General features: G+C 39.6%; 1 protein-coding gene across 1 annotated transcript; it reads right to left on the minus strand.

Annotated features, from left to right (window-relative positions):
• Positions 1-3: 3 nt before the first annotated feature.
• Positions 4-27,625, minus strand: LOC129104926 (sodium-driven chloride bicarbonate exchanger-like). The gene is given in 31 exon segments (XM_054615791.1): positions 4-79; positions 219-280; positions 381-500; positions 2,314-2,487; positions 3,409-3,477; positions 3,647-3,898; positions 4,031-4,192; positions 4,301-4,414; positions 4,648-4,809; positions 5,214-5,319; positions 5,463-5,708; positions 6,022-6,155; positions 6,336-6,510; positions 7,426-7,529; positions 7,648-7,794; positions 8,635-8,722; positions 8,868-9,025; positions 10,169-10,257; positions 11,383-11,568; positions 11,732-11,892; positions 12,334-12,472; positions 12,616-12,768; positions 14,589-14,670; positions 19,029-19,093; positions 23,835-24,275; positions 24,278-24,648; positions 25,325-25,386; positions 25,910-26,068; positions 26,369-26,490; positions 26,690-26,844; positions 27,093-27,625. Coding segments are annotated over 31 exon segments (5,052 nt in total). The 5' UTR covers positions 27,611-27,625.

Below are 27,625 nucleotides of genomic sequence, written 5' to 3' on the forward strand. Positions count from 1 at the left end.
GTCTTAGCTGTTGGCAGTCCAAGTATTTCCAAAAGAACCTTTTGACATTTCATCTGTGATATTGATGATGGGTATTCCCCTGTGAAAAGAGATGTCAATTTATGCTCTCATCTTTACACAACAGCTTAAAATGCACTGTACATTGAATGGTATGTAGAAAAAAATTGTTGTGTAATTGTTACTTGTAAAACTCATACTGCAAGTAAAATATAACTTACTTGTTTTCTTCTAATGGCACTTGAACAACTCCCTCATCTTCTGCCAGTATACTCTGCTCCTCCTGAGGGTCGAATAAGATAAATGCATGTAAATATTAATACAAATAAATGAAATTGACATGCATTCTGTGATACATTTTTTGTAAATGATAGCAACAACACCTCTTCAGCATCCTCAAGCTTCTTTTTCTTGCTCTCTGGCATGAGGTCATCCAGCCAGCTCAACTCTCTCAAGGTGAAGAAACAGTCCATTAGCTTCCTGATAAACACCAGAGCCAACACCTGCAGAATTGACACACAGAAGCCTATGATTCCACAAAATGGTATGTCTTATGCTTTGTGCTGTGCTAAGCAGTGGTGTAGGCAGAAGGTATGAAGGACAAATCAGTTTAAACCTTGTTTAAAATAAGGTCATTGTGATGGAAATCTTAGAGCTGGTTCACTCAAGACAGAAGGAGTTTCAGGAGACCCGGATGTTTTAAGCTGGAATATTTATTGAAGCTCGATCGAGGAGAATAGGGAAACACCATATGTGAATCACAGAGTACTCACAGTATTTAACCGTCCCGGGACCAGCTATGTCCAAATAGGGTTATTTCTAACTCAACCTGGCAAATGTGAGGAATCTATTGGATACAAGATCTAAACATGAAATGTTGCTGTCCTAGCAACAGCATAGCCTCTGTACAGTCTCTCTAATCCAGCGTCTCCAACCAGGCGCCAGCCTGTTGAGTCTAAACCGAAAACAGAAGATTTCTAACTGGCCTTATCAGAAGCACAGAGTGAGGCAGGCGGACAGAGACAGACAGTTGACCTGACCTGTGAAGCCCTATCTTAAGTTAGCTTTAACCTACAAGAGAGAGAGAAGTTTATGATACAAGAAGGACAATTCCTTCACAGTCATAGATAGCTGTGACTTTAAACAATGCACAGTAGCAAAACTCTCTACTTTTTCACGACAAAAGATATGATTGATATGATTGACATTAATCTGTATGATCCATGAGTTATTTTTGGGAGAGTTAAAGGTGCAATGTGTAAGATGCATGCTTCACAGAAATAGGGGGCAGCCTTTCACCTCCATCCTTTGTCCATACAATTGAAATTTATAAAATTCGACCAAACTGCTAACAATCTGGGAGCCGGCCAAAATACCATTGCTATCTTACAATCTTCACATGTGGCACTGGCCTGTATTGTGATTACTGTGGCTGAACAGCTCATGTACTTTTTGATAGTTTGTTTATTGTATTAAATCCAAAGGGGCATAAACGAGAACATTTTTCTCCTCCATACCATCATGAAACTACTTTGTTGGGAGCAAAAGGGGGGTAGCTTCTGGAGACAGATCTTCAGTTAGCAGAGCTGTAGCAACACAAATTCAGCCCAGTGCCAGAGGTGTGATACCAGTGGACTAGTATCACACAGCCTGATCAGCAAACTCACTGCTGCAGCTGTTACACAGGTTAGACCAAGCGCCAACACTGCCCACAACCCACTGACACTCAGTTAGCTTGGGTTCGCGCTGGCTCAATGCTAGTTGTTACAGCTAAACGCTAACTGAAGGCCCGTCTCCCAGCGACCACCCTACTCCAGGGGAAGTGAGCTCAATTTGTGACACTTTGGATTTAATATCATAAACAAACTCTAATGTGAAGCTATACTTCTTCATACTCTCATAAGGGCTGACTATACTCTACAGTGAATCACTATCGCTTCTTAAGGCAAAAGTGATATTATAATACAGGACAGGCCAGCGCTAGTGGTTAAGCATGCTCATTTCAGTAGATATCTCAACAATACATAAATGTCTTTGACATTACGCCAGCACTGTAACCTTTTTTCATTCAGTTGATAAAATTCATACATTTTTTGAATGTTTTTAAACAAAATCTTTGGCCAGATACTACACACTACACCTTTAAAAAAAAAAAGGTTTGGTCTGTCTCCAATAACTCCTGCATGAATCACTGTTAAGGTGGGAGGTACCCAACTGACCCTGGTTACACATCCGTACTCTTACACTGAGCCCTATTAACACTAAGATTAGATGTGTGGTGAAAAGGTATGCTGCGAAAATTGAATTTTTACGCACCATCATGGGAAAGACAATAGCAGCCTTGGAGGTCTTGATGACCCAGAGCAGAATCAAACAGGTGAGCTGGATGATGGTAAAGAGGTGCACCTTCCTCAGGGGTACATGGCGTAAATAGATGAAGTCCGGCTGGTGCTTAGCTGGCATGCCGAACAGTCTCAGGCGATCAAAGAACTGGAGAGAATAAATGATTAAACAATTCTTAAATTTCTAGTTACTTATTTTTGGCCACATAGATAGATAGATAGATAGATAGATAGATAGATAGATAGATAGATAGATAGATAGATAGATAGATAGATAGATAGATACATACATACATACATACATACATACATACATACATACATACATACATACATAGTAAATCTATCTTCATAATGCACCATTTTAGAAGAGTCACCACAACCTATGCACATGTAATGTAAAAGGGTTCCTTAAATGTGACACGCCCACAGCGAATTATATCGTCCAACTCTGAAGCTGTTTAGTATTATCCAAATCATCCAAAAAAGTTTCTGTCTTAATGTAAATATAGTTTTCAAAACAAATAATAGAGAGTATTTTAAAGTGCAGAAAATAAGAATTAAACAGGGCAATTAAATAACAGCCAGGTGTTCTGTACATGCTGGGAACACACTAGAGGCCAATTAACACTTTTTATTTGGGCAGCCAGACAATATGGAGGCGCTTCCCGATCATTGTTGAGTGAGAATAAACTATCTATAAAGGTAGAAGCGTCTACAAATCAAAATTGAACCACACTGGCCAACTGTATTTCTCCCCAAAAAATATTTACAACTGAAATTTTGCACAGGTGATGACGACATTGTAACTCTAGGAGTGCAGACTTCTGATTTTTGCCCAGTGTGACCATTAAGACTGAAAAGCAAAACAAAAATATATGTTTAAAACTCTGCTGTTATGTGTGTGATGTAATTATCTTTCAACATCGGTTATGTTTTGTCCAGTCAGAGAAGGTCATATCAAATGCCATATAAGGGAATTGTCATATCCTTGTGTTTCCTCATGAAGTGATACATTATCTGAGCAAAAAAATATGCATTAAATACAGTGCAATTCAAATGACTTTACCTGAATGCCTCTGAGAGAAGATGCCCCCATGTAAAGGAATACTCCGTACAATACAGGCATAGGAATGAACTGAAGAATACAACAAAAGTGACAATCAGTAATTAACCAAGAAATATTAAAGTTCTTGAGGATGATGCACTCAGGAATATGTACAACGACAGAAGGATACTTTAAGTCACACTGAATGAACCCGAAAGAATAGTTGGACAAGAGTGCACAAATAATAAAATGCAGTGACCTTGAGGACAGATGTCATGAAGACGGAGCAGCCCATGAGGGTGAAGATCATGAGGCCGGTGAAGCGTTGCTCTCTGATGCCGAGGAACTTGGGCTGCTCTCCAGGAGCTGAGCACTCTGACTCGAGCTTCAGGCTGTTGACGTGGCTGATGGAGAGGACGGTGGCTGCTACGAACCAGGGCAAGCCCATCAAAGAGCACACGCCGAGCATCAGCCCCACCATGAACAGATCCAAGTGATACCCACAGCCTTTCTGATGGGGGGAAAGCACCAGTAAATAAAGGTGAAGTTTAGAAGCAAGTTCAGACATGCTGAATTCAAGTCAGCATGTTGCCAAGAGTCTATACAGTTAAAGCAATCTTACCAACAGGTAACAGGTAAGTACCTTGAGTTTGTGTTCCTTCCTGTTGATGATGACAGCTGTGATCTGCTGGTCCATGAAGATGAGGATGGTGCACAGCAGAGCTGGGAACACAGTGATGATTGTGGTCCACCAGGGGTTGGGCCCCAGAGGGCTGATGAACCAACCTCGATCATCTCTGGTTGGCTGATGAAAGCAAAGAAAAAAAGATTGTTGACGGTTAGAAATAATTTGTAGCTTGATAATGTTTGTCAGCAATTTGTTGATTAAATCTTAATTTGTGGACTAGCAAACCTTAAACACACTGGGAACCTTTAGCTTTGGAGAGGGGATCCCTAAGGCATAGTCAATTAAGACCATGGTCAGGATGGTGAAGAAAACAGCAAAGTCACTGATGATGGATCTCACCTAATAGAGAGGAGAATTAAGTTTCATTTTACTCAATATAAATGCAAACAAAAGGGGTTACATTAAACGGAACGCCTTAATTTCCAAATGTCCTTGTTTCTAATTTGCAGTATCTACATTTGACCACTAGAGGGCACCACTGCACTATGTTACTATACAGCTGTAGTAGCTTTACCCTCATGCTTTGGATCACAATGCATTCTAATGTAATGATAATGTGTGAAAAATAGTACCTTTGTGGGAAAGTAATTGCTGAACTTGAACTCCTTGAGGAAGGCGGACATGAGGACGGTGGAAAAGAAGAGAAGGACACACCAGAATAGGACATCGGGAACGTAAGGGCCATTAGGGCCGCAAGCGCTGCCCACAAACTCCCCGCGCTTTTCAATACAATCCTGCAACGACACGGGGTCACAGTTATTCATACTCATCATTTGATTACCAATACAGATAAATCAGCAGACTCTAGGTTTCCACAAATGTGGTTTATGAGCATCCATGTCCACAAAAACTTAACTGAGTACAAAAAATGTGCTTTTATAGTGATTTGCAATGAGTAATCCATTATAATCCAGCCAACATGCCCTTAATCTCCTCTGTTCAGTTTCCTGCATCTAGGTGGGCATGCCACTTTAAGGTGGAAAACTTAAATGAACAGTATTCTCTTCAGTTTTTCTTTGTGTTACTCATTATCTCCTGCTATGCTGTGCATGTAAAACCTCCACGACCAACAGATTTTTTTTTATTTTATTCTTTCTTTTTTTCCTGCTTTTTTAAACCAAATCAGTGTGTGAAGCACCTTGGTCTCCAGTGCTTCCCAGTAGATTTCTGAGGCAGTGACGTTGGTGATCTCCCAATACTTCAGGGTGGCATTGGAGGGGTCGGAAGGCTCAACGCATGAACATCTGTGGATGCAAATGAACATCTGGGTGATTGAATAATCCTTCATTTGTCAGGGATTTACAGTACCCCCAAGACATGTAAATAGTAATTACTTTTTTTTCACTACTTTGCACAGGATAGTGTGTGAGAATAAGTTTCCACATACGAGTACATGGTGAGTTTGTCAAGGTTGTTGTTCTTGTTAAAGGGATAGTGGTCTCCCAGGTGGACAAGTTTCTCCAAGGCCTCGTAGATGAAGATGATGCAGATGAGTGAGGCGAAGGCTTCCTCTGTAAAACGTGTGATGTAACAAACGAGGGAACTTGCATCTGTAGCCACCAGAATGAGACAGAGGACAGCTGTCCAGAGACCAATGCAGGTTCTCAGAGACAGGTAGGACAGGCCGTACTCCCTATGTGCAGATTAAAGAGGAAACATCATTATGGGACAGATTTGAGATCAAACCACATCATATATTAATTATTTACTGTCTGCAATGTGGTGGATTGAAGAAGACATTATCACAATTAAATGAAATTGTCTTTTGTCCATACAATCAGAACATTAAATTGTCTATAGGGAGGCAAGATGATTGTGTAATGGTGTATTCATGACCACAGAAATGATCCAACAGTAACCTTATGTAATCAAAATGCACAGATGGAATTAATAGTATATTTTAAAGTGATAATTTCTGTGTACCGTCACATGAAAATAAGACATACTTGCAGAATTTGAACAATATCTTTTCAAAAACAAGCACTGGCCCAGTGCTTCCCAGAATGGTAAGGGGCTGCCCTGCAAACAGGGAATACGCTATTCCAGTCAGTGAGGCTCCAAACAATGACTCAATTGCACTCTGAGGAATAGGAAAGGACAGAGACATTATTGATGGAAAGTTACCTCGAAAACCTTAATCATATTGAACTACAACTGTCGTCAAGTTAAATGCATTGCAAGGCTGGCACAGTGCACAGCAGTGTACATCTAGTCTTGGCAGAACACTGTGAACATTTAGATGAAATGGCGTGTGATTTACTATGCGTCCTTCTGTTGCCTCGCCCAGTAGTCCTCCAAAGGTGATGACAGGAGACATGCAGGCACAGTAGAGGAAAAGGAAAGAGGCCACACACTGTAAACTAAAAGCATCAGTGTAGTCGGACAGGTAGTGGGGTGCCTTGCGCTTGATGTCGAGGAAAAGACCACCAAACCACCTGGAAATGTAAAAAATGGAAATTTGTCACTTGTTTTATATATTCACGTTTTAAAACTTCCTTTGTTAAAAGCATAACAGATGTTATTTTTAAAACAGCAATATACATTTAATTACATAACATTACAGCTTTATTCTTGAAAAATGTGCTAAAATTATTTTATTTTTTTATTTTATTTGTTTGCTTTCCCTCGATTCCCTTCTTCCCAACGTTCAACACTCTAGCTGCAAACAGGCAGGGTGTTTCTATGGAAACCTGGTTATGACTACAACTACAGCCCAAGTTTACACAGAAATAGATGATCAGCATTACGGTGTAGATTTTGTGGAAAAGTGATATTTTTCAGTTTACTGGCTTGATTTTGTAAAGGTCTGTGTACATTTTAGCAATTTTTTTTGTAATGAACCAATTGAATGAGAACACTCAAACAAAAATCCCATTTCATTCATATTATTTAACTGCAGGCTACCTGCAAATTCTTCTCCATATGTTACTAGGGTTGTAACGGTATGAGTGCAGCCAGACTGCTTCTGTCTGTGCCTTTAACTAACACACATACACACTCACACTCAGTTTTTTTTCAATACCATAAATTATCAAATGTACACATTATGATAACCATCAATTTCAATGCAGTGGTACACTTTGATATCCGTATACCTTTACAACCACTATATGTTGTACATAACAAAATAAACTGAGTGTTGTGTGAAGCTCTGGAGGCTGAGTAGTCCAACTGTGAATAGATTCTCTGCAAGTAGGCAGCGTTGTGAGTGGGCTGCATGCTGTACTGCCACAATACTGCATATCCACAGTTTAGTTTGAGGCACTCAGTTAGTTCAACAATTGTATTTCTTCACCTCTGTATAAAACTTTGCGCTGGAGATTAGAATTCACTTTTTAAACACTGAGTACCTTCCAGTACGCTGCAGTTCTGGACCTCCGTGGCCATCTTCCTCCTCTTCCTCCTCGCCCTCTACTAATCCATTTGGTAAAATGTTACTTTTCTTCCTTTTCTCCTGTTTAACAAACAACAAACAGCAAGTCAGGTCCCTTTTCAAGCACAAAATCTCAAGAGTCACATAAAATCTGAAAGAGAGGAAAGGAGGGGAACCAGCTAACAAAATTCCTACTAACCTGAGAAGGTACATTTTTCGGTGGTTCTATCCGAATGGATGGGTCCCACTCTCCTGGAGGAAGGACTGTCACTTGATCGAGGAATTCATCAATCCCAGCGATCAGATCATTTCGGTCTTTAGCTTTATACGCAACATCATGGAACACCTTGAGACAGAAAAATAAGGAAGGTTGATGGGTTTTGCACTAAAACCTTGACTGACTGCAGTAATGTGCACATGTTGAAATGTACACGCGAGCTTCACCACTCCCCTAGTATATGGCATCCCTCAAGATACATATGTATACTTTATAGACTCATGGCTATGCAAATGCACGAATGTCTGCCAAACTTATTGTAATTATACAGACATGCACATTGACATACACATATGAACATCAGAAGAATATACTGTACAAACATAGAAACCTGCTCACTATGACACAAGTTAGTGTTAATCACTGACTTACGATTCTTCTCTATAAAATATAAAGCCTCAGGGCGATCTGCTATCTCACCTGTAAGAAGCGAGCACCCCATGAACTAAGGCTGAATCTTTAGCAAAGGCCAATATCCCCTTTTCTGTCTATCTTTTGCTGTACTATCTAATAAAGACAAAAAAGCCCAAAAATAATCGTAAAAAAATAAAAAGATAAGAACCATCCAGTCTCATTGAATCTACTCATTGTAACAAAGTTTGGACTTTGTCAAAGCCCATGTTTTCCTCCTCAGTGATGATGGAAAGCAGCCTAAAACCCAGACAAAAAGGAGGACATGAGGGCTGACTAATCGCCAAAAAGCATGTCATAAAAGCTCTGAGCTGTGTTTCATGCTGAGAAATGTTCCATCACTTCAGGAATTTGTTGAGTTCTGCTGGACTGTGAATTTATGCAAAGTGCCTGCAGAAAATGACATCTGGTTGACATTCAAAACAAACCACACAATAAAATAAATAACTCCTGCAGAATAATAACATGATAATAGGGTGTCCTTGGGTGAATTCTTACCTCATCTGTCATAAGTGTTGCAATGGATCTTCCAATTTCATGATACTGAGGCCCTCTACCCAGGGGCCCTAAAATAATGAACAGAAACCTAAAAGCAAAAACGGACTTTTTTTAAAAACACATTGTCAAATCAAATCTCTATCAGAACTAACTAACAGGGTTCAGCTGGATAGATAAAATATATTCATGCAGTAGCTAATTGAACTGGTTTAGTTGAATCAGCCTGCAGTAACCTTGTGGCGATGGGGACTTCAGCCAGCCCACTGAGCAGGACCGCCGGTGAAAGGCGGACAAATGCCACTACCGGCTTGGTCAGAAATTCCAGCTCTCCCACTAACACGTTACACGCCTCGGCCCCTGCTGGGATCTTCTTCATGAAATGAAGGTCTATCTGAAAGAGGACACAATGTGTAGTGTTTGGAATATCATATAAAAGGCGTTGGCACCCTCTCTGATTAGATTATCATCTAAGCTGCTTTGACTGAGAGCAAGCTTTGAGAAAGTAAAAAAAGACAATAATTCATGTTCGAAAGGACACGCTATATTAAGTAGTTATTTGTGCTGTTCATTCTCACATTAAGCCCCGAATGGAATGGTTTGAATGGATTCTAGTCTAAATATAGTCCAGCTGTCCAGACTTTGTGTGCCATAGAGCGTAACATTAAAATAAGTCACAGATGTGTCACAATAGAATATTACAAAATATTTGTGAAACATGGATGTTAGTTTGACCTGTTGCATAATAATTCAGAAAAAATCATTTAATTTAATTTTCCAAGTATGATTCCTAAAAGCGTATAAAAGCTGACCCCGACTATGAAACTGATCCTCTTACAGTAGCTTAATCTGCTTTACACTCTTTAATGCAGTGAAACTGCATTGTACAGAAAACTCTGCAACATTAAAGGTGTTGATTTTTCAGCGATAATTATGAGGAGGCAAGTGTTGACTGGAGTGTTGTTTGTTCCTTCATAGAGTTCATGTGGCTCTTGGGAGGCTGTCCAGAACCATCCAACATAATATCTGTGATGTACTGATGGGTCATGACTTCCATAAACACTGTTATAGTGTTGGTTTTTAAAGTGACACAGTTAATACTGATTATTTTGCTGTGTGCATTAAGTAAATAATAACATGTAAGATGATATGCAGGGAAGGACTTTGATTGCTGCTGCGTTAATGAATGAGGTGGCTGATTAGGTAGAATTGTTCTAAAAATACATTGTTTTTTAATTACATTGCATTAATATGTAAATGAACAGGAGAAAAGACATGAAGCAATTAATAATACTGACTTGGAAAAATGGTTAAAATCCTATACATTCTGCAAAATGTTTTCAACACAGATGTGTCTTTGTCTTTGCTGTGTGTGGTTGTTATGTTGATGCAATACTAAACATGGTTATAATCCTAATCCTTAACTAGATGGCCTTTCCACTTAAAAATGTTTCCCTCTGACATCTGAAGTAGAAGTATAAAGTAGTATAAAATACTGGATGTATTACAGTGCATCTGCACAGTGTGTGTACTATACCTTGCTGAAGTCCACAGAACTGTTCTCTCTACTTATGTCCCCTTTCCCGTCTGGATTTGCTAAATGAGACTGGGAGGCTGTCATCTGACCTGGGTAATCCAGAAATGTGAATTAAGAATAATTTCCTAAAATGTCTCAACATTTCAGCAATTGATGATTTCACTACATATCATGAAAATGACCGTGAAATATACAGAATGTTCCTAGAAATGGAACAGGAGTGTGGATCACACACAGATTATAGAGGACAATTTAAACCTGTGCTACGGTGGATAAAGCCACAAAAGATTTTCATTCCTGTTGCTGTCGGAGAAAAAACAGCTTCTTGTTAACATGATTACTGCCAAGCAGCCTGACAGGTCTGGCCTAGATTCTGTATTCATTTAACAGCAGGGTCAAATTTTAACACTAATTATAGAGTTTAATACGCTTACAAAGCATGGCATGAAGCTTATAAGAGATTGTTGCTTTGAAAAACGCTTGCTGCCACAGCAGTGAAATTAAATTACTCATAATTTGCCACCAAGATATCTAGTAAACTAGAAAATTATTTAACAAACATTTTGATATGTTCTGCTAACTAATTTTGTCAGGTCTTTTTCTGGCAAACCTGAAGCTTATAAAACATAGTTGGTAATGATATAGGCAAATAATGCTGGCAATAACAACCTTGTCCTGGACTAAATTTAGCCCAGAATTCAAACAAAACAACAGCAAACAATCTGCATATTTTCGCATTGTTTTTTAATCTCCTTTTTAATTCAACCATTTCAACCAAACAAAAATAACCTATTTTGAGTTGCCAGTATCAACATGAATCATGAGAATATTCGCTTCTACAATATGTTTTTTTTTGTATAAGCTGGTAAAGGTGCAAGGGCATACTGCATATCCTCCACCGCTTAACTTCAGTGGGGCTGTTGCAGGTGGGTGTGCAGATGGTGGGTGTTTAGAATCAAAATGAAAATCGCATATATGACACATACACATATTGCACATTTACAAAGTGTCTGCACTAAAACAATACTAACCACATTCATACAGAACCCTGTGCAGAAGTGAATCCCACCCTTTTTGACTTGCAACCCCTTAAACCGAAGTTAAGAATAATTAGGACCCCTTCTCACAGTTTGCATAGTATGTCAACATGATGTGACCAGTTCAACCAAAGACTGTTTAGGATATATACATTTATATAGTCCTGTTTTTCTCACCATTCTTGTCCAAGTGGAGCTCCGATGTCCGTCGACCCATGTCAGCAAAGGAGCGTACAATCGGCAGGCGATTAGCCAGCTTCTTCTGGTTCTGGTGATGGTGCTGCTTCAGCAGTGTTTCACGCACTCTCTGTCTGAGCTCGTCTCCCAGTGGTGAGTATAACTCCTGGTGGTCCAAGACCATGTCTAAGGTAGAGACAGACAAGCCTTTTAGATTCTGGCTAAGAGCGACGAGAAATTAGTTAGTGCATCAATATCTTTCTAGATTCCAAACAAATATAAATAACACAAGGTCACAGCATTAGGAAAAAAGATTTTCATCCTCGGTGCATGGAGTTTCCCCTCATACCTGCAATCTCTTCAATGGTATTAGCCCTCATGTCGAGCAGCACAGTGCTGTTGATAATGCAGCTTCGCAGCTCAAACAGGCTGTGGAGAGACAGCGTGGCTACGTAGGGTTTACTCCATCGCTCTCCTCCGTCCTCCACGTCCTCCTCAAACTTCAGCCACCTGTAACAGGAGTTTAAGTACCAGTCAGGAGAGAGGCAAGCAGAAGGCAAACAGGCTAGCCACCTGTTCAGGCTGCAATAACAACACCTATTTACTCCCCGTCCTTATTGCCTGTAATCAGGGTATCACTATATAAATTATGTCTGATATACCACAAACAGAAGAACATAATTCATGTGATAAATAAATTCGGTATCTTGATTAACATTGACAATTATCAAAGACAGAAAGTAACAACAAGTTAATTCCCCGAGCAAATACAACAATGAATTGTGATTACTTAATGTAGCGGAAACACAAACATTAGACACACAGCTATATTTCTCATCAGCATAAGTGGGATCATGTTCATGACCGGTACATTCAATCAGAGATTCCAGTAATGATATGTAGGTCATGACTGTGTGTGGATACGTTAATGACATGAAAGTCTAACAGTACCTGGCACTTTCCCTCCACTCAGGATCTTCTCCATCCCGCACACATATTTCATCCATCTCTGTGAAGAGGTCATGAGGAATATGCTCCTCATCATCATCCTCAGTGCCGAGCAGGAACTGCACTCTCTGGGAGGGAGTGTCTGGGAACACAAGTGATTGCCCTGAGTGGTTCAAATTGAAATGGCCATACTAAGTATCTTAAGACAGTAAAATATCCTGAACAATGAAAAAAAACAAATGTCTATGCTATAATGCAGACAAGGGTCATGATTGCAGCTAGTACCATAAGCAGGAGACTCTCTACCCTCCACCAAGGTGGGGGCCCGGTCCCTGCTCCTTTTCCTCTGTTTGTTTCCATGGTGATGGTGCCTGCGATGGCTGTGGCGCCTGGTACTGCCCAAGGGGACGTGGACCCCGATGTAGAGCGTCCTGTGGCCTAGAGACACATCCCGCAGCGGTTAGAAGACTGCAACATGCCTGTCTGTGTCTGTGTGTGTATGTGTGTGTGTTTTTGAAATCACAGATGAACATTATGATTCAACTGATCATAGTGATCTTAATCCATTGAGCTTTATATTATTCATTTTGAGCTTCTGGCACATCCTGAGGGTTTTACTGTGATGACGTGCATTGCTCAAACAGACAACTCATGTAATAATGAGTGCTTACTAAACAGACCATGCTCCATTGAGAAGCAAGTTAATACCACCTGTTGTGGCTGGCTGTACAGTGAAACAAAATCAGAATAAGCCTTCTTAAATAGTCTACATCATAAATAATAATCTTGTCCGCAATCATGTAAAAAATTGGATAGACATTTAATGATTTAATTTGAGCCCATGCAAATAAATGTAATGTTTTGACTTAATACTGAATAAGTGATCTTATTGACAATTCAAACATGAATGATTAAGAGTTTAACTGAGCTCTTAACTAAACCAGTGGTGGAAAAAACATGTCTTAATATTTATTTTGGCCAGCAGGGGCCTTTCAATTTGATGATGAATGAAACACAGGAGTATCTGGTAAATGCTCTTACAATTTGTACAGCATTCAATTACAATGTGATAAAGTGAGGTTATAATATAAAAACTGTTGGTATAGTATCTATAAATAGTATCCTTTTCATGGAGGCAATACATGAGCATACCGCATGAAGTCAGTGCATATTGCTATACATATGGCTTTGACAAGGAAAGTGTACACAGTTCAACTACATGATGTGTCAAATGTAATGATGCAGTTATACAATAATGAGGGATTTATTTGTTTTGTAAATGACTGTGCATATAAAGTCAATGCCCGCACTGTGTAAATTTGTGTTGCCTGGTTGTTAATTCATACATCCATACCTTCTCAATGCCTTGCATAGCTATGTATATGCGTCCATGTTTGTGTTTGTGCAGGTATGAGACAGCGATAGTGAGAGAGACCAACGTCTGTGTTTGCACTCGTAAGTCAGCCCACTCAGCTCACTGCAGTATGATATAAAGATTCAGACAACCATAAACAGGGCTCCAGAATGACATATTAAAATAAAAACATATTTTTCTTTTTTTTACTTTAATCAAGCCATTATCCATGCATGTTGTTCTGAAAGTTGTTGGTTAAAAAGCATTGTATACGTTATTGTTGACACTTTTAAATTCAGAACTCAATAAATTAAGCTGCATTCTTTCGAGAAACAACAGACTAAGTATAATCTTATTTTTCTGCTGCTTAATTCATTTTTTTTACATTTTCGAGTTTTTCTGCTTTTGAGCTCTGGATATAAATTGCAAAGAGTTTAAGGTTTAAGGTTTACAATAAACCTTAAACTGATGTGATGTTTGGCGTGTAAAGTGTTGTTCAGTTGTGTCATCTAACATCCTAAAACGAGATGTTACCAAACCCTTCTGAAGCAGTGTGATTAGTGCACACACACACACAACAGACATGCATGAGATGCACAGTATCCACACTGACAGTGTTATACTATACATAAAGGCTACCTGCATTATTACAATATTTGATAAATCACTGCTTGTTTGTATCTTGTTTTGATTGTCCATGTTTTTCAGTGATTATGAAATTGTTGAGGCAAACTCAGCTCACCCACAGTTTCTACCTCCCACTCTGCTCTTATCTTTTAACTATGAATAAGCTGTCAAGAGGAGAGCAGTCGTTTTAAGGACAGGGTGGGCGGACTCAGCTATAGCAGCCTTTCACTGCTTGAAGCTTTTTGTATTCCAGATGTATTCAGTGCAGTCCGGGTACCTTCAAGGTCCTCCTGGCCAAAGTTGGTTCCCTGTTGGGACCGTGCTCCTCCTCGGTCCACCACCGCCTCATCATCATTCCTCTGTTGTCCACATAATGGCAAACACAGAAAAAAACACATATTTAACACTATAAACATTACACAAGAGCACAAGAGTCATACAGTATCTTATCTGAGCTGGAACTGGAACATGAAACAACACATATTCAAGTTTACTAATGTATCCTGAACATAGCATGAAACAAACCGTCTGTTGACTTGATGTTGCCTCACAGTCGAGGGCATTATGAACAAACACATTATCCAACCAAATGCCATGGTCGCCACGGAAACTAATTGCACGTCTCACCTTGAAGAGGAAAGAGTATTATCCTAGTTCAAACAAAAAGCTCTTTTTATAATGGGAACAATAAATGACCCAGCTGACATGACGCTCTAGTGTAGGTTTACTGAGGAAGACTATTCTTTAGACGGATGCAATCTTATCAGTTTTGGGTTTTCTCTTAAGCGTGTTCAAGGGTGCTAAAGTTGCATTTCATTGCTGTATTTGGTGAACCAATCCATTATTATTTGCTAAAGATCTGTAATGCTAAATGGCAAAAATTAATGTTATGAATTGTGGTGTGTAGTTTATTATTTGTGTGATAATACTATAAGCCTAGATCAAAGTTTGCTGAGGTGAAAAATTTTCGATAAGGCTTGTAGTTTATTTCTCATATATACTACCATTTATCTTACACACATTCACTAATAATTTACTTGCTGTCATTGTCTAGGCTGTCAATTGATTGTGTTATCAGCTGTTCTCATCAGCTGGTCACATTTATCTAATAGCCCAGCGTCACACCTACATTGTTAATATATCATTTTACCACTGTCTCTTTTTAAATAAGATCCTCTCTCTGCCTCTAGTGCATTCATGCGCCCCTCCACTAAATACCCATCACCACAGATTCATCATTTCAGCCTCATCAGCCTACCAGTCTCAGCAGTATCATCAGCCAGTGTCTGGACTGCGTGGGGGGATTTATTTTGCTGCTGCTAAGGGCAAACGCTCCTTGATTATAAACCTCCCTGTAGAGTGTAAGACCTTACACTCTACAGAGACCTTCTGTCAAAACTTTATTATCACCTATCATGTTATAGAACAAAATTATGTTTTCTTCATTCACTTGTCTCTCCTGATTAAACTTGTTTAAGGTGCTTTCTCTGCAGTGACCTGTATTACATCGTTAATGTGACCCGAGCTTAAAAGGTGAATCACTACACTGTTTACAACACGTTAGTTAAGTAAGTTTGTAATCTTCTCATATGGCTTGTATTTTCTTTTCTCCTTTTCATATTAATCACTGATTTATCCATCTTCTTCTACCGCCCACACGTATTCCAGTTACAACAATACATTGCACTTGTTCTTAATTGAGGAGAGAGATCAAACTCAGGCTACTCAGGAGTATCAGCTTTGATATTATGTTACTAATTGTCATTGCAACAGGCGAGAAAGTTATAAGACACTCATATTCAAAAGTGACAGAAAACAAGCATTGCAAAAAAGAAAATAATCCTCAATCTGATTTTTTGACAGATTACAAGAGAGAGTACTGAATGACATGCTGTTTGAGCAGAAACGATTTCCCCTGAATCACCTTCTCCTACAGGACCACAAGGCTGATACAACCTCAGAAGTACTGGACACCCATCCCACATGTGACAAAAGTTATTAAGCAGTTAACCACAATCTTCCATAGCAGCACATGGATTTACTTGATCAGAGTCAGGTCACTGAGAGTACTATCATTCTGTGGTGTGAAAGTTGGCCTGCTTATGTAATACATGAAGAAAAAGATGAGGGGGAGTAGGTGGTAAAACTATCAGAAATCATTATTTGTCATTTCACAGTGCAGATAAAAACTCAACACCAGCTTATAACTCTTTTATAAAACGACATGATTCAGTCAAAACTTTGGAGCATTTGAACACTAAACAGATGAATGAATCCTGAATCTGCACACTAATACACTGGCCAAACTTATTCTTCTGTGTGTAGAAGGAGCAAAACCAGAATCCTCAAAGACTAATCACCAGGACGATGCAATTAACATTTTTAACCCGTTTCCCAAAGTTCCTACTCTTTGTCTGAATCAAAACTGACGGTTAATTATGTTACCTGAATGTAGCTATGCAAACACCAAAGAGTACAAAACGAACTTCGACAAGCAATACAAAGGTGAGATTTATACTTCATCGAAAGTGTTGCCTAAACTGTATTCTTTTATTTGTTTTACAATTTTAAATAATTTGGACTAACAGGTAGGTCAGGCAAGAGCACATGGTTAACTGCCCCACAGCCGTTAAAGACCAGCGCACAACTACTTCCTTGAACAATAGAGCTCTGCAGAATCACTCATGTCTCCTGGACATTGTGTACAGATTAAAAATGCATTACAGTAAAGCTTGCTCGATATCAGCTTTTCCCTTAGCCTCCTGACCACCAGTTGACCATCAAGGCATTATTATAATGAATGGCACTGCTGTTCACAACTGCAGTGACACATGGGCTGGCCTGGACACAAAGCTGATGTTGATAATCTGTCCAGAAATACAGAGGGCATGGATCAACATCCCTGGTGAGATTAAACCGACAGTATTTGTGACTTAAACACCAGACACATTAGCCCATATTAAATGGGCACCGGTGTTACATTTGTAAAGACAGCATTACAGTTGTGCACAATTGGGAACATGAATTTCTCAATACTGGGTTCACTTTTTCAAAACTCTTCACTCAGTCAGCACAACGGAAGTCAATGTGGACTATACTGTCGATCACTTTTTATTGCTTTGACACATAATGAATTCAATGCCCACATTCTTTGCTTTTTTCTCACAGAACTCAACCAACCATACTTCTATGCATTTACACTCCATTTTTCACATCTACATACTATTGTAAAAATGTATAAATTGACTTTTATAACCCAGCATAACACGAAATTACAGGAAAATTGTACTGGAATTTGCTATATTCTGCTACATCTAGAAATAAATAATAAAATAATTAATGTCCTCTTAATTGGGGTGTACAACAACACTGAGCACCTTTCTTTGATTTTCTCTGTGAAAGATATGTGCTAGATGAGGAAAGGGGGCCTATTGTAATTGTATTGGACGATGTGAAGTTTCAAAGTGGTGTCACCTTTCCCTCCAACTTCCTCAACCCCAAAAAGGATTTATTTTTCCTTGTGAAAGTGGAACGTTAATGATTCTTTCCTAGGTGTATTGTCAGACAAGACAGATGATAATTTGTGAATTGAATGATGTGCAAAATGCAGAAAACACAGTTGACTAGCACTTCTTGTGTTTCTGTTATCTGTAGCTGTCCTATAAATAGTTAATGTGTATAGTTTTATTTTTGGTTTCTGTTTGTGCACTCATAAATTACTCTATGCAAAAATGGCAACAACTAAAAAAAATCCTATTATAGCATATTGAAGCATTTCTGATTAATTTATGTAACATATACTCTAAGGCAGCACAATCAATGCAATAGAGAAGGGGCCTTTTTGTTGTAATGGCATCTTAATTTGATGAATAAAGGGATAAATAATAGATATTGATACATATTGTAATGCTACCTGCTGAAACAATACTGTTGGGAAAAAGATGTTGTCATTGTCATTAAGTGTTGTTCCTGTAATGTGTAAGAAGTTATATATATATATATAGGATGTTAGATTATTGTAAAAGGGGTTGATTGGACAAAGAGATGTTAGTATGTTAACAAATGCTGACAGATTGGCTACTAATTCAGACATGATCATCAGAACAAAATCAGATCAATAACTCGGTTCTAAAAGGACAAAGTAGGTTCTAAGAAAAACAGGAATCCAGAGAAAAATGCTTTTTTGACCAATAATCATTCATTCACCAACAAAATCATGATACAGTTAAGGGCTGGCAAACCACACAGCTGAAGTGAAATCATGGGATGTGGCACATACTTGGATCTGATCCCTACAGATGGCTGTGGCGATTTTGGAACCATCAGTGGCAGCAATATCATTAACTGCACAGGCTTTCATGTGGCACAAAAAAAACTATAATCCTTAAATGTTTCTGCTATAAACGTCAACATTAGTCCTTAATTTATTTTTCCAGAGATGCTATTTAAGGTGTTTTAAAGCTTTGAACCCTCATTTTGGCAGACTTAGTGTCTGCATCCGTATCCAAGCTGCAAAACGGATCAGAAGTGGTCAGCAGGAGAAAGCTGTTTTCCACTTTTGTAGATTTGTAGATTCTACGCTCATTTTGGACACTAAGAGAAAGGGATCCCTTTCTACAAAATTTCCCAAATGTCCGTTCTGTGAAACACATCTTGCTCTTCCTTAACCACATAACAATCTTGAGTATTTCCTCAATCCAAAAGGCGCTTGTCCTACCTGATATGTGCAGAGCCAAGGAGCCTCCAAGTTTTTTGAATGCATGAGCTCTCCCGCTGTGTCCTCTGAGTTTGGACAGAGTGCAGCAGAGTCTAAAATCTGAGCTCTGCACTGCAAATGCCTGCTGCCCTGCGTCACACCATGCCTGATAGACACCGGCGCCCCTCTGTTGTGCCAAACAACTGTAATTTGTGAGCATCTATCGACGGTCTCTCATCATGAGATTATACTAGTGACATCATCACTGCTGCCCAGCAGCATCTCATCAAAGACAAAGCTTGATATCAACCATCCCTCTTCCTTCTTTATATGCAAGATTGTCATGTCACATCAAATCAACCTGGTTACTCACAGGAGTGTTTCTGCAGCTCAACTAGAAAGTTTGTCTTCTTATAATACTCCTATGAGTTTGATCTTAAAAATAATTTGAATTTCCTCATTTTCAACATTTTATGTGCTAGTCCTTAAATTTGATCCTAGAGGCCATGGGCCATAGTAACTTACCAAACTTCTACGCCCAACTGATGAGCCAAAGAAGGAATTGACCTGAAAGATAAACAATAATCACTTTAGTACATATATAATTCACTCAGCAACTCAAAACACTTTAAACTCAGACATGTGTTGCTCCAAATCAGATAAAGATTAAGTCTTAAATTTTATTTTTAGGCCAGGTTGCAACCTTTCATTTGGAAATCAAAGCCTAGTGGCTCTAATATTATCCGAGCAAAGAAGCTCAGTCAGTCTAAAACCTCAGGCTAAATGGAAAAATCTGTTTTTATGTAAACAGCATATGTATAATGACAACAAATCTCCTCCAAAGTGATCAGCAAAGACCGATGGGGATGGGCCCACGCGTCTCTGAGAACATCCCTTGAGGGACTTCTTTTATATCAATAGTACATTTCAATAGAACATTTCCTCCCAAGATACTTGTAGGAAGAGTTTGTTGTGAGCATGTCTGTGTGACCTGGCTGCCTGAGTATGCCTTTGTACATCCTGTAGCTTCGTCAGAACAGCATCACGCCACCATAAATTTGCTGCCATTTTACAAAAAAAACCCATAATCAACTTTATTACAACATACGACGGAACGAGGTCACTTCTGCCTGAATTTACTATATTAATCGGACATCTGCCCCAACAGAGATTTATTAAATGATATAGCACAAAGTAACATCACTTACTGTAATGACTCCTACAGCCCTGTTATAGGCTACTGTAAAACAGCATCACACTGACACATAAAGCCTCCTGCTAGTGCCTGTTTCAATTCAGAAAGTAACTTTCACATCATGCCAAGGTTCCAGCAAGTCACATTTTGTCTCACTGAACAATAGATTGAACAAAAATGCCTCATCGGTGATATAATATCAAAATGTAATTTATCTTTCTGTGAGTTAGTGGTGCTCTGCAGGTGAACCACACCTGTCCACAGCTCCACAGGTAAGCTACTCTGTGAAAACATTTTCACTAAAATGATCAGCCTCCTGAAGAAAAAAGTTGCATTTTTAATAACTCTTAAATGTTAGTATTCAGCACATAGCACACACATAGATTAAGCTTTCTGAAATATTCATCTGCATGGGTAGGTTGAGTATGTGTCCCAGGAGATCAGGGCTCTTTACCGTGGGTAGCAGCGGCTCTATCTGAGCACCTTGGTCGGTGGTGTCCATCTTCCTCCCCTCAGCAGTACAGTCACGGTGCGGTGTCAGAGAGATGGAGCAGAGACCTCCGCTGTGTGTAATCCGGGCAGGTGTAGCAGTATCTGAGCGACCACACTGCGGTCACATGTTCATATCATCGTCGGTCAGCCGCTTGCTCGCCTCTCGCGCTCTCCTCGTTCATTGAAACATGCGCATCTCTGCCAGCCGACGTGGACGCGTCACTCTTCCATGTTAAGCCTTTGTTGGGACGCAGAGGTGAGCAGAGACCCCTCTCTTCCGGGGGAAATGCTCTTTGTTTAGTTAAGTTATGTAACAATGTCTTTATGTGGGTTTTTTTGTATTAGACCATGACTCAGTGGGCATAAGCTTACTCACTATTTTAGCTGAATATGTTGCACTCCAAATGTGCAGTGTTTTCCCCACACATTTTCCATACAATATCTCACTTATATTTCCATCTTGACTTAGTTCAAATGAGTAGGCTATGTTGAATAAAATGAGAATATTGAAATATATTGTCAGCCACTTTTAAAACTACAGCTAGAGTATTCTCTGGAGATATGACTTTGAGAAGATGTTTGTCCCATAAAATGTTGACTGTTATGACTCAGAGACAGCAGCTTCTTTGAGTCTTCTGGGGCATCCTCTAACCTTTAAATGAACTCAAGATGGAAAGTCTTAGCATATGTGTTACTGCTTGATCATAACCCACTGTAGATAAAAAAAAAAAAGAGCAAAGACAGAAACTAATCAAATTCTCAGATTAGGAGTATTTACATAATACGTCTTTGGGGATGTTAAGGTGGAGCATCCATATGGTTTATAATAACAGGAGCATAAAGGTGATGGCATACCCCCCTTTCTAGATGATGCAGGTCCCCTCCAACTTTAGCCCCCAAATGATCACCCACTTGCAAAGGCATTAGCACCCTGCAAAAAATACCCATGATAGTAAACCCACACATAGCGGCCTCCCCCACTGTGCTGCTTTACCTATAAAAATCAATATATATTAAATTATTTCTAAACTACTCCATGATGTGGCATTTTACTAAGTTTGTCTTTAAGTAACTGAACTTGAGATATAATATAGACCCATTTTGAGGGTCCAACTTGGTCCATCTGGCTGCATGACTGTTCCAGCTAATACATGAAGTTTAACAATAGGTGGTATTTTTGAATTGTGACTTTGAGTCCTGATAGTTTTAACTTGTTTGTTGTCAGGGTGAGTGCTTACTTCTCTGTTTGATGTGTTGGTTGCAGCTGAAACCACTTTTCGCTCTGCTGTTTTTAGTCTTTTTAACAACAGGGATTCCTTCAGCTGATATAATATATAATAGTAGCATCGCCATCTGGTGTCACAGTCCCTGTTTACTTGAATCCAGAGGCCTGAGACGTAAATAGAAGTGTATTTATTTTTAAAAACGTATACATTTTGTAAATGTATCATAGCTGTCTCCTGACTGGCTGAGAAGGACCACAGCATGAAAAGCTGTTTGAGAACAGGACCTGCATTCAGCTATCGCCATCTACTGTTTATCCCTGGGAAAGCCTATTGCTGGCTGTCAGTGAGCAACACACACACACACACACACACACACACACACACACACACACACACACACACACACACACACACACACACACACAAGACGTTAAATGCCACACATCTTATTGACAGGTGTGAGCTTCTCCTTCACACCAAAATTCCAATTAAGTGCACATTGGGTTTGTTATGCATCTTCCAGATATAATTATATTTATTAACTTCATTAATTTGATAGCAGTGTTTAATATAATTTGTTATGATGCCATTACAAATGGATGACGGAGGCAGGTATTAAATAAGGATTGAATCATTCATTATATTAATCAAAATAAATTGATTTTATCCTTACCCCTGTCTTGTTCTGGTCCTTTGCACATTGATGTGTCACTTCATTTGGCTGCCGAACAGAAGACTTGTCAACTTCACAACTTTTTTTTTGTTGTTTTCACCCTCTCAGATTGGCCACCAAAGTAATTTCAACCAAATGTTGTTTGCGAAAATTGAGTCACAAAAATATCAGGTAGTGCTACTTTTCGTAATCATTAAAAACCAACTGGGTAACCTTGCATTTTGGCGAATATGAAAATGACACGTAGCGCATTCACATTATTAGCTGCCCCCATTATTCCTGTGCTCTCTTTCAGTGAACTTGTTTTGGCTGTGTGTCATTAGCGATGCGGATCTTTGAATCAGAAAGCGTCATCGTTTAATTAGGATTATTTCTAATAGTAGAGATTAAAATATTATTTCAGTGTCCTGATTTAACAACTTGGAATAACTGTCATTGTAAAAGTTATTTGTCTGCTTAAATACAGATCATTTTGATGGGGGAAAGTCTTTATTAAAAATAAAAAAAAATAAAAAACTGAATTGGTTGTCCTGATGATAACATCATTTATTATGTTTCAATCACATTACAGCAGATACAGAGATTTTCACAACAGCATAGCATACAGGCCATGAAAAATAACCGACTTAAAGAAAAACAAAAGACTCTTAGTTTACTTTACCAACATTTAACCACAGATATCATGAATGTAGTGATCGTCATAAACTTTTGGTAGCCTACAGCATCGATAAAGTACAAAATACATTTTTTTTTTTTACTGACAGGGATTAATATGTCAGCATATGCTACACAAGAACATTTAATGTACAAGATTATCGATATCTTTGTTTACTAGGCTACTCAACAGAATAGTTTTGTTTTTTTAAACACTACTTATCAGTCGAATTTAATCTATTCTGTGCACATTCAATCACTATCACCAAATGCTCAATATTATGTACATTATTTTCACAATTACAGTGTTTTCTGGAAACAAGGCGCCCAAGCCATGGAAGAATTTACACTTTGGCCATTAACTGTGGAGGTGTCAGTCCGTGTCACTTTTTTATTTGTATTGATTAACAGATAGATAGATAGATAGATAGATAGATAGATAGATAGATAGATAGATAGATAGATAGATAGATAGATAGATAGATAGATAGATAGATAGATAGATAGATAGATAGATAGATAGATAGATAGATAGATAGATTCACTGTTCTGGTGGTTTTAACTGTGAGGATAGAAACTGTAATAACCAATGTCCTTTGTGCAGTTTTTCTCACACTCTCTCGGTGCCAGCAACTCAGATTTTAACGGGGACACTGTCTCTGAAACCGGCGTGGCAGAAGGTGAGATTCTTCTCCTCTTGGCCTGCTCAAAGATACCGGAATCGCTCGAATCAATGGACTTAATGGAGGACGGCGTCTCTATCCAGCTCGACTCGGATGTCATGTCTTTGGGTTTGGCCTCGTCCGAGCCGCCGATCGGCGACCTCTCTGTCGTGATGGAGTCGACCTCCTCGGCCAGGTAGTTGGTGCCCGCCCTGCCACCGATCGAGTTAGTCGGCCAGCAGGAAAAGACCGAGCTGGCCTTGCTGTTCACGCCACAGTACTGCGGCGGCGTGCGTCCTCCCCAGCCCGACGGGTCTGCGTAGTAGCCAAGAGGCCGGTTGGAGCAGCCTGCAGTCGGCAGGGGAGAGCCTTCACTCCGGCCGCCGCGTAGGACAGCAAGGTGGCCGCGTTACCGGCGAAATCGGCGGCGTCGTATGCCGAGGCAGCAAAGTCCAGTCGGTTGTTGGCAGGGGTGACAAACCATCGCTGCGGGGGGGAGGCAACAGTGGGATCGTCGCTTTGCTGCGGGGACAGCAAGCTGTTGCCGAGTGGGACGCTGCGCTCCGTGCCAGGACCAGTCCCCACGCCAGGGTGAAAGCGAGATTTGGCATAAGTGCTGACAAATTGGTCCTGCAGGAAAGAGCTAGGCATGGCGTATCTCGCACCCGGCACGATCTGTGAACGCGGAGAGTCACCCGGTGATGGAGTGAGGCGGTCGATGTCGCAGCCTGTGTAGACACTGAGAAGATGGAGAGGGGAAAAAAAAAAACAGGGAAACAATTCAATGACTGGAAATGTGCACTGAAGCTGGTTCTCTACAAATCAAATAAATGTACAATTAGATGAGCATATGGGGGAGGGGGGGGGAGAAATGTGCCATTTGAGAGACAAGTGCATGGTTTTAAAACATGCATGGCATCAGAGATTATCTTTACGCAAACGGAGCGTTTCCAAACAGGCCTGCTGCTTCATACCGAGAAGGAAAGAAACACCGATACATGTAATGTTGCATTGTAAAAAAAATAAAATTTCGCTTTGTTCAATTGTTTTACATCTGAATTGTACGGGTCAAATATTCGCTTTTTATTTTCAGCAAGACAAGCCGACTTGACATGAACGACAAATGTTGTCATCAGTGACTATAACCGAATAATTGTAACGAATATTTGGATATATCGTATATTTTTGTCAATACGTCTTTTTTTTATTTATTTCCTTTATTTTAAAAATCCTATGAGCCCCCTCCAATTTGGATATCAATTGAAAACAATAATTATACACGTGCATTTAGTTTTTTTTTTATATGATGATAACCTTAACCAATTTTACAGCAACATAAAACTAAGAGGCAACAATTAACACATTTTACAATCGAATCAAAGTCCCCAAATCCTAGAAATAAAAGAAAAACTTACGTGTCATAGTTGTCCCGAAATCCTTTAGCAAACGGATTGTGGTCGATTTTCAGTTGCGTAATCTGTGAAAAAAAAATATCATATCGATTAGAAAACCACCACGTGTTTGGAGATGATCGGACTGCGTCACATTCAGAAACAATAGTTCTCGTTCTCGTGTTTATTTTCTTGATTCTCGTAAAATACATGTCGTTCTAATTAATCTGCAAAACAAATAACTAAACAAAACTATTATTTGTAAGTGTAGAAAATAGTTTTTCTTTTTTTTCGAATGATATTGTATTTGTTTACTGCACTTATCCTATTCGTATTAGTTTGTTGCAATTATTGTTTTCGTAGTAATTTGCCTCTGCACTATACTTTTGCTCTGGTTTATGCTTTAAGATGCTTGTTTAAGAAAGGAGATGCACTTATGACTTCTGGTGACTAGTAGTTCTCTTGAATACCTATGTTGAATACACTTCCTGTAAGTCGCTTTGGATAAAAGCGTCTGCTAAATGACTGTAATGTAATGTAATGTAATATTTCATTTGTTAAAACCAGTAAAGGTTTGCTCGGGAGCCATGAATGAAGAAGTGCTCGTACGTCGGTGTTCTGGTAAGCGGTGACGGCGATGAATTGCGTTTCTGTGAAGGTGAACGTCTGGACTCTCCCTGGCTGGCTGGTGTCCTCTGTCCCATCCTCGTTCACTTCCACCACATGGAGCCTGGGCTGGTACTTGTGGAGAGACTGGAGAACCACCATCTGGAGATTCAAGACGACACATCACAAACTCCTCTTCAAACTTTGGATAGATGGTTAAAAGCAGAATGCTAAACTGTTTTAACTCGATTACATCCTTTAGTTTATGATAATTGTAACAAGACTGTAGATGATAGCAGTAAGGCAATAAACCAGCCCAGATGAAAAATACTAACACGGCTGTATGCAACAGACATGAAAGAAAGGTGACTTGGAAAAACGTTGTTTTTTTTCCATCTGCTGTTATAAAAATAATCCCCAAAAATATGTGTAATTGAAGCATTGGGTATGGTGATGCATTACCTGTCCTGTGTTGTTGGAGGCACCTTTGTTGTTTGTAAGCTTTAGCTTTCCAAATGATATTTCTTGACGCATCCAGTGCGCTCCGGTATTTGGTGAGTCCGGGTGCATATAAACCCTATTTCCTAAAAAAAAAGAATGCGCACAAATACAAATAATTAAAACACGAAATATGTTTTATTATTTTAAAAAAAACAGTTCGTGTGCCCGTATTTTTTTTCATTAACCACGTACGGTGGTTAAATGTATCAAAACAAAAAAATATATATATTCTATAGAATAAATAATTTAGCAATAAATGTAAGGACAAATGAGCTATAGTACCTGTTACATTTGTGTCTGCTTTTCCACATGGCACCCACTTGCCTCCTTGAAATCGCCAGTGATTTGGATCAGCAAGTATTACATCCACAAATATATTGTAGTGAGCAGTTGGGTCAAGGCCAGAAATGTTGAAGCTTAAAAATGGGAACATTCGTCTGTGGAAAATAAAGGAAGACAGATTTAGAAAACGCTTGTCATGACAAAAAAAAAAAAAAAAAAAAACTGCACAAACATGCATGAGATTTCAACCTTTTTGGCCTTGAGTCGTTTTTTTCCCCCTTTTTATGTGGGGGGGAAATACTGATTCGATGTTAATACACATTCAAACTAAAAGCTTCTCACTGATGCAGCTCAGACAGTCTGCAGGTGTATAGCAGACATGCCCGTACATACGTGCACTTACCGTCCTTGCTTTGTGATGATCATCTCCGTTTGGTGCCTGTGAAACTTCAGCCACAGGGCCCTGTTGCACAGATACACCTGCGCTTTCCCCGGAACCAGTCCTGCTTGCGCTGTGGAGAACTGGTAAAAAGCCCCTCCCTGGTAAGTGTGTCCATACTGTTGCGCGTAAGGGTAGCCCGCCGCCGGGTAGCCCTGAGGAGACGTGTTGGTCAGAAGGCTGTTGTAAGCTCCGTTAGTGATGACCGGGTGATGGGCCATGTAACGACTGGGACTTCCAATAGAAAAAGCCGGGTGCGCTGGTCCATGCTGGGTCGGGTAGGGGAACATGGCACTGGGAGCTGCTGAGACTGACTGTGGCTGGGTAGATGGAGAAAAGATGCACCTTTCTCCTGCAGATCCATCGAAATTATGACGGATGTCAGAGACTCCGTGAAGACCAGGAGAGAGTTTGCCCCTCTGGACGTCCCCCGATGCGTCCTTGGAGTCAGGAAAATTGTCTGCCTCTGACTGATTCGTCATCTCCCTAGAGTTTTT

The sequence above is a fragment of the Anoplopoma fimbria genome, chromosome 16 (genome assembly GCF_027596085.1).
Source record: "Anoplopoma fimbria isolate UVic2021 breed Golden Eagle Sablefish chromosome 16, Afim_UVic_2022, whole genome shotgun sequence".
Taxonomy (NCBI): Eukaryota; Metazoa; Chordata; class Actinopteri; order Perciformes; family Anoplopomatidae; genus Anoplopoma; species Anoplopoma fimbria.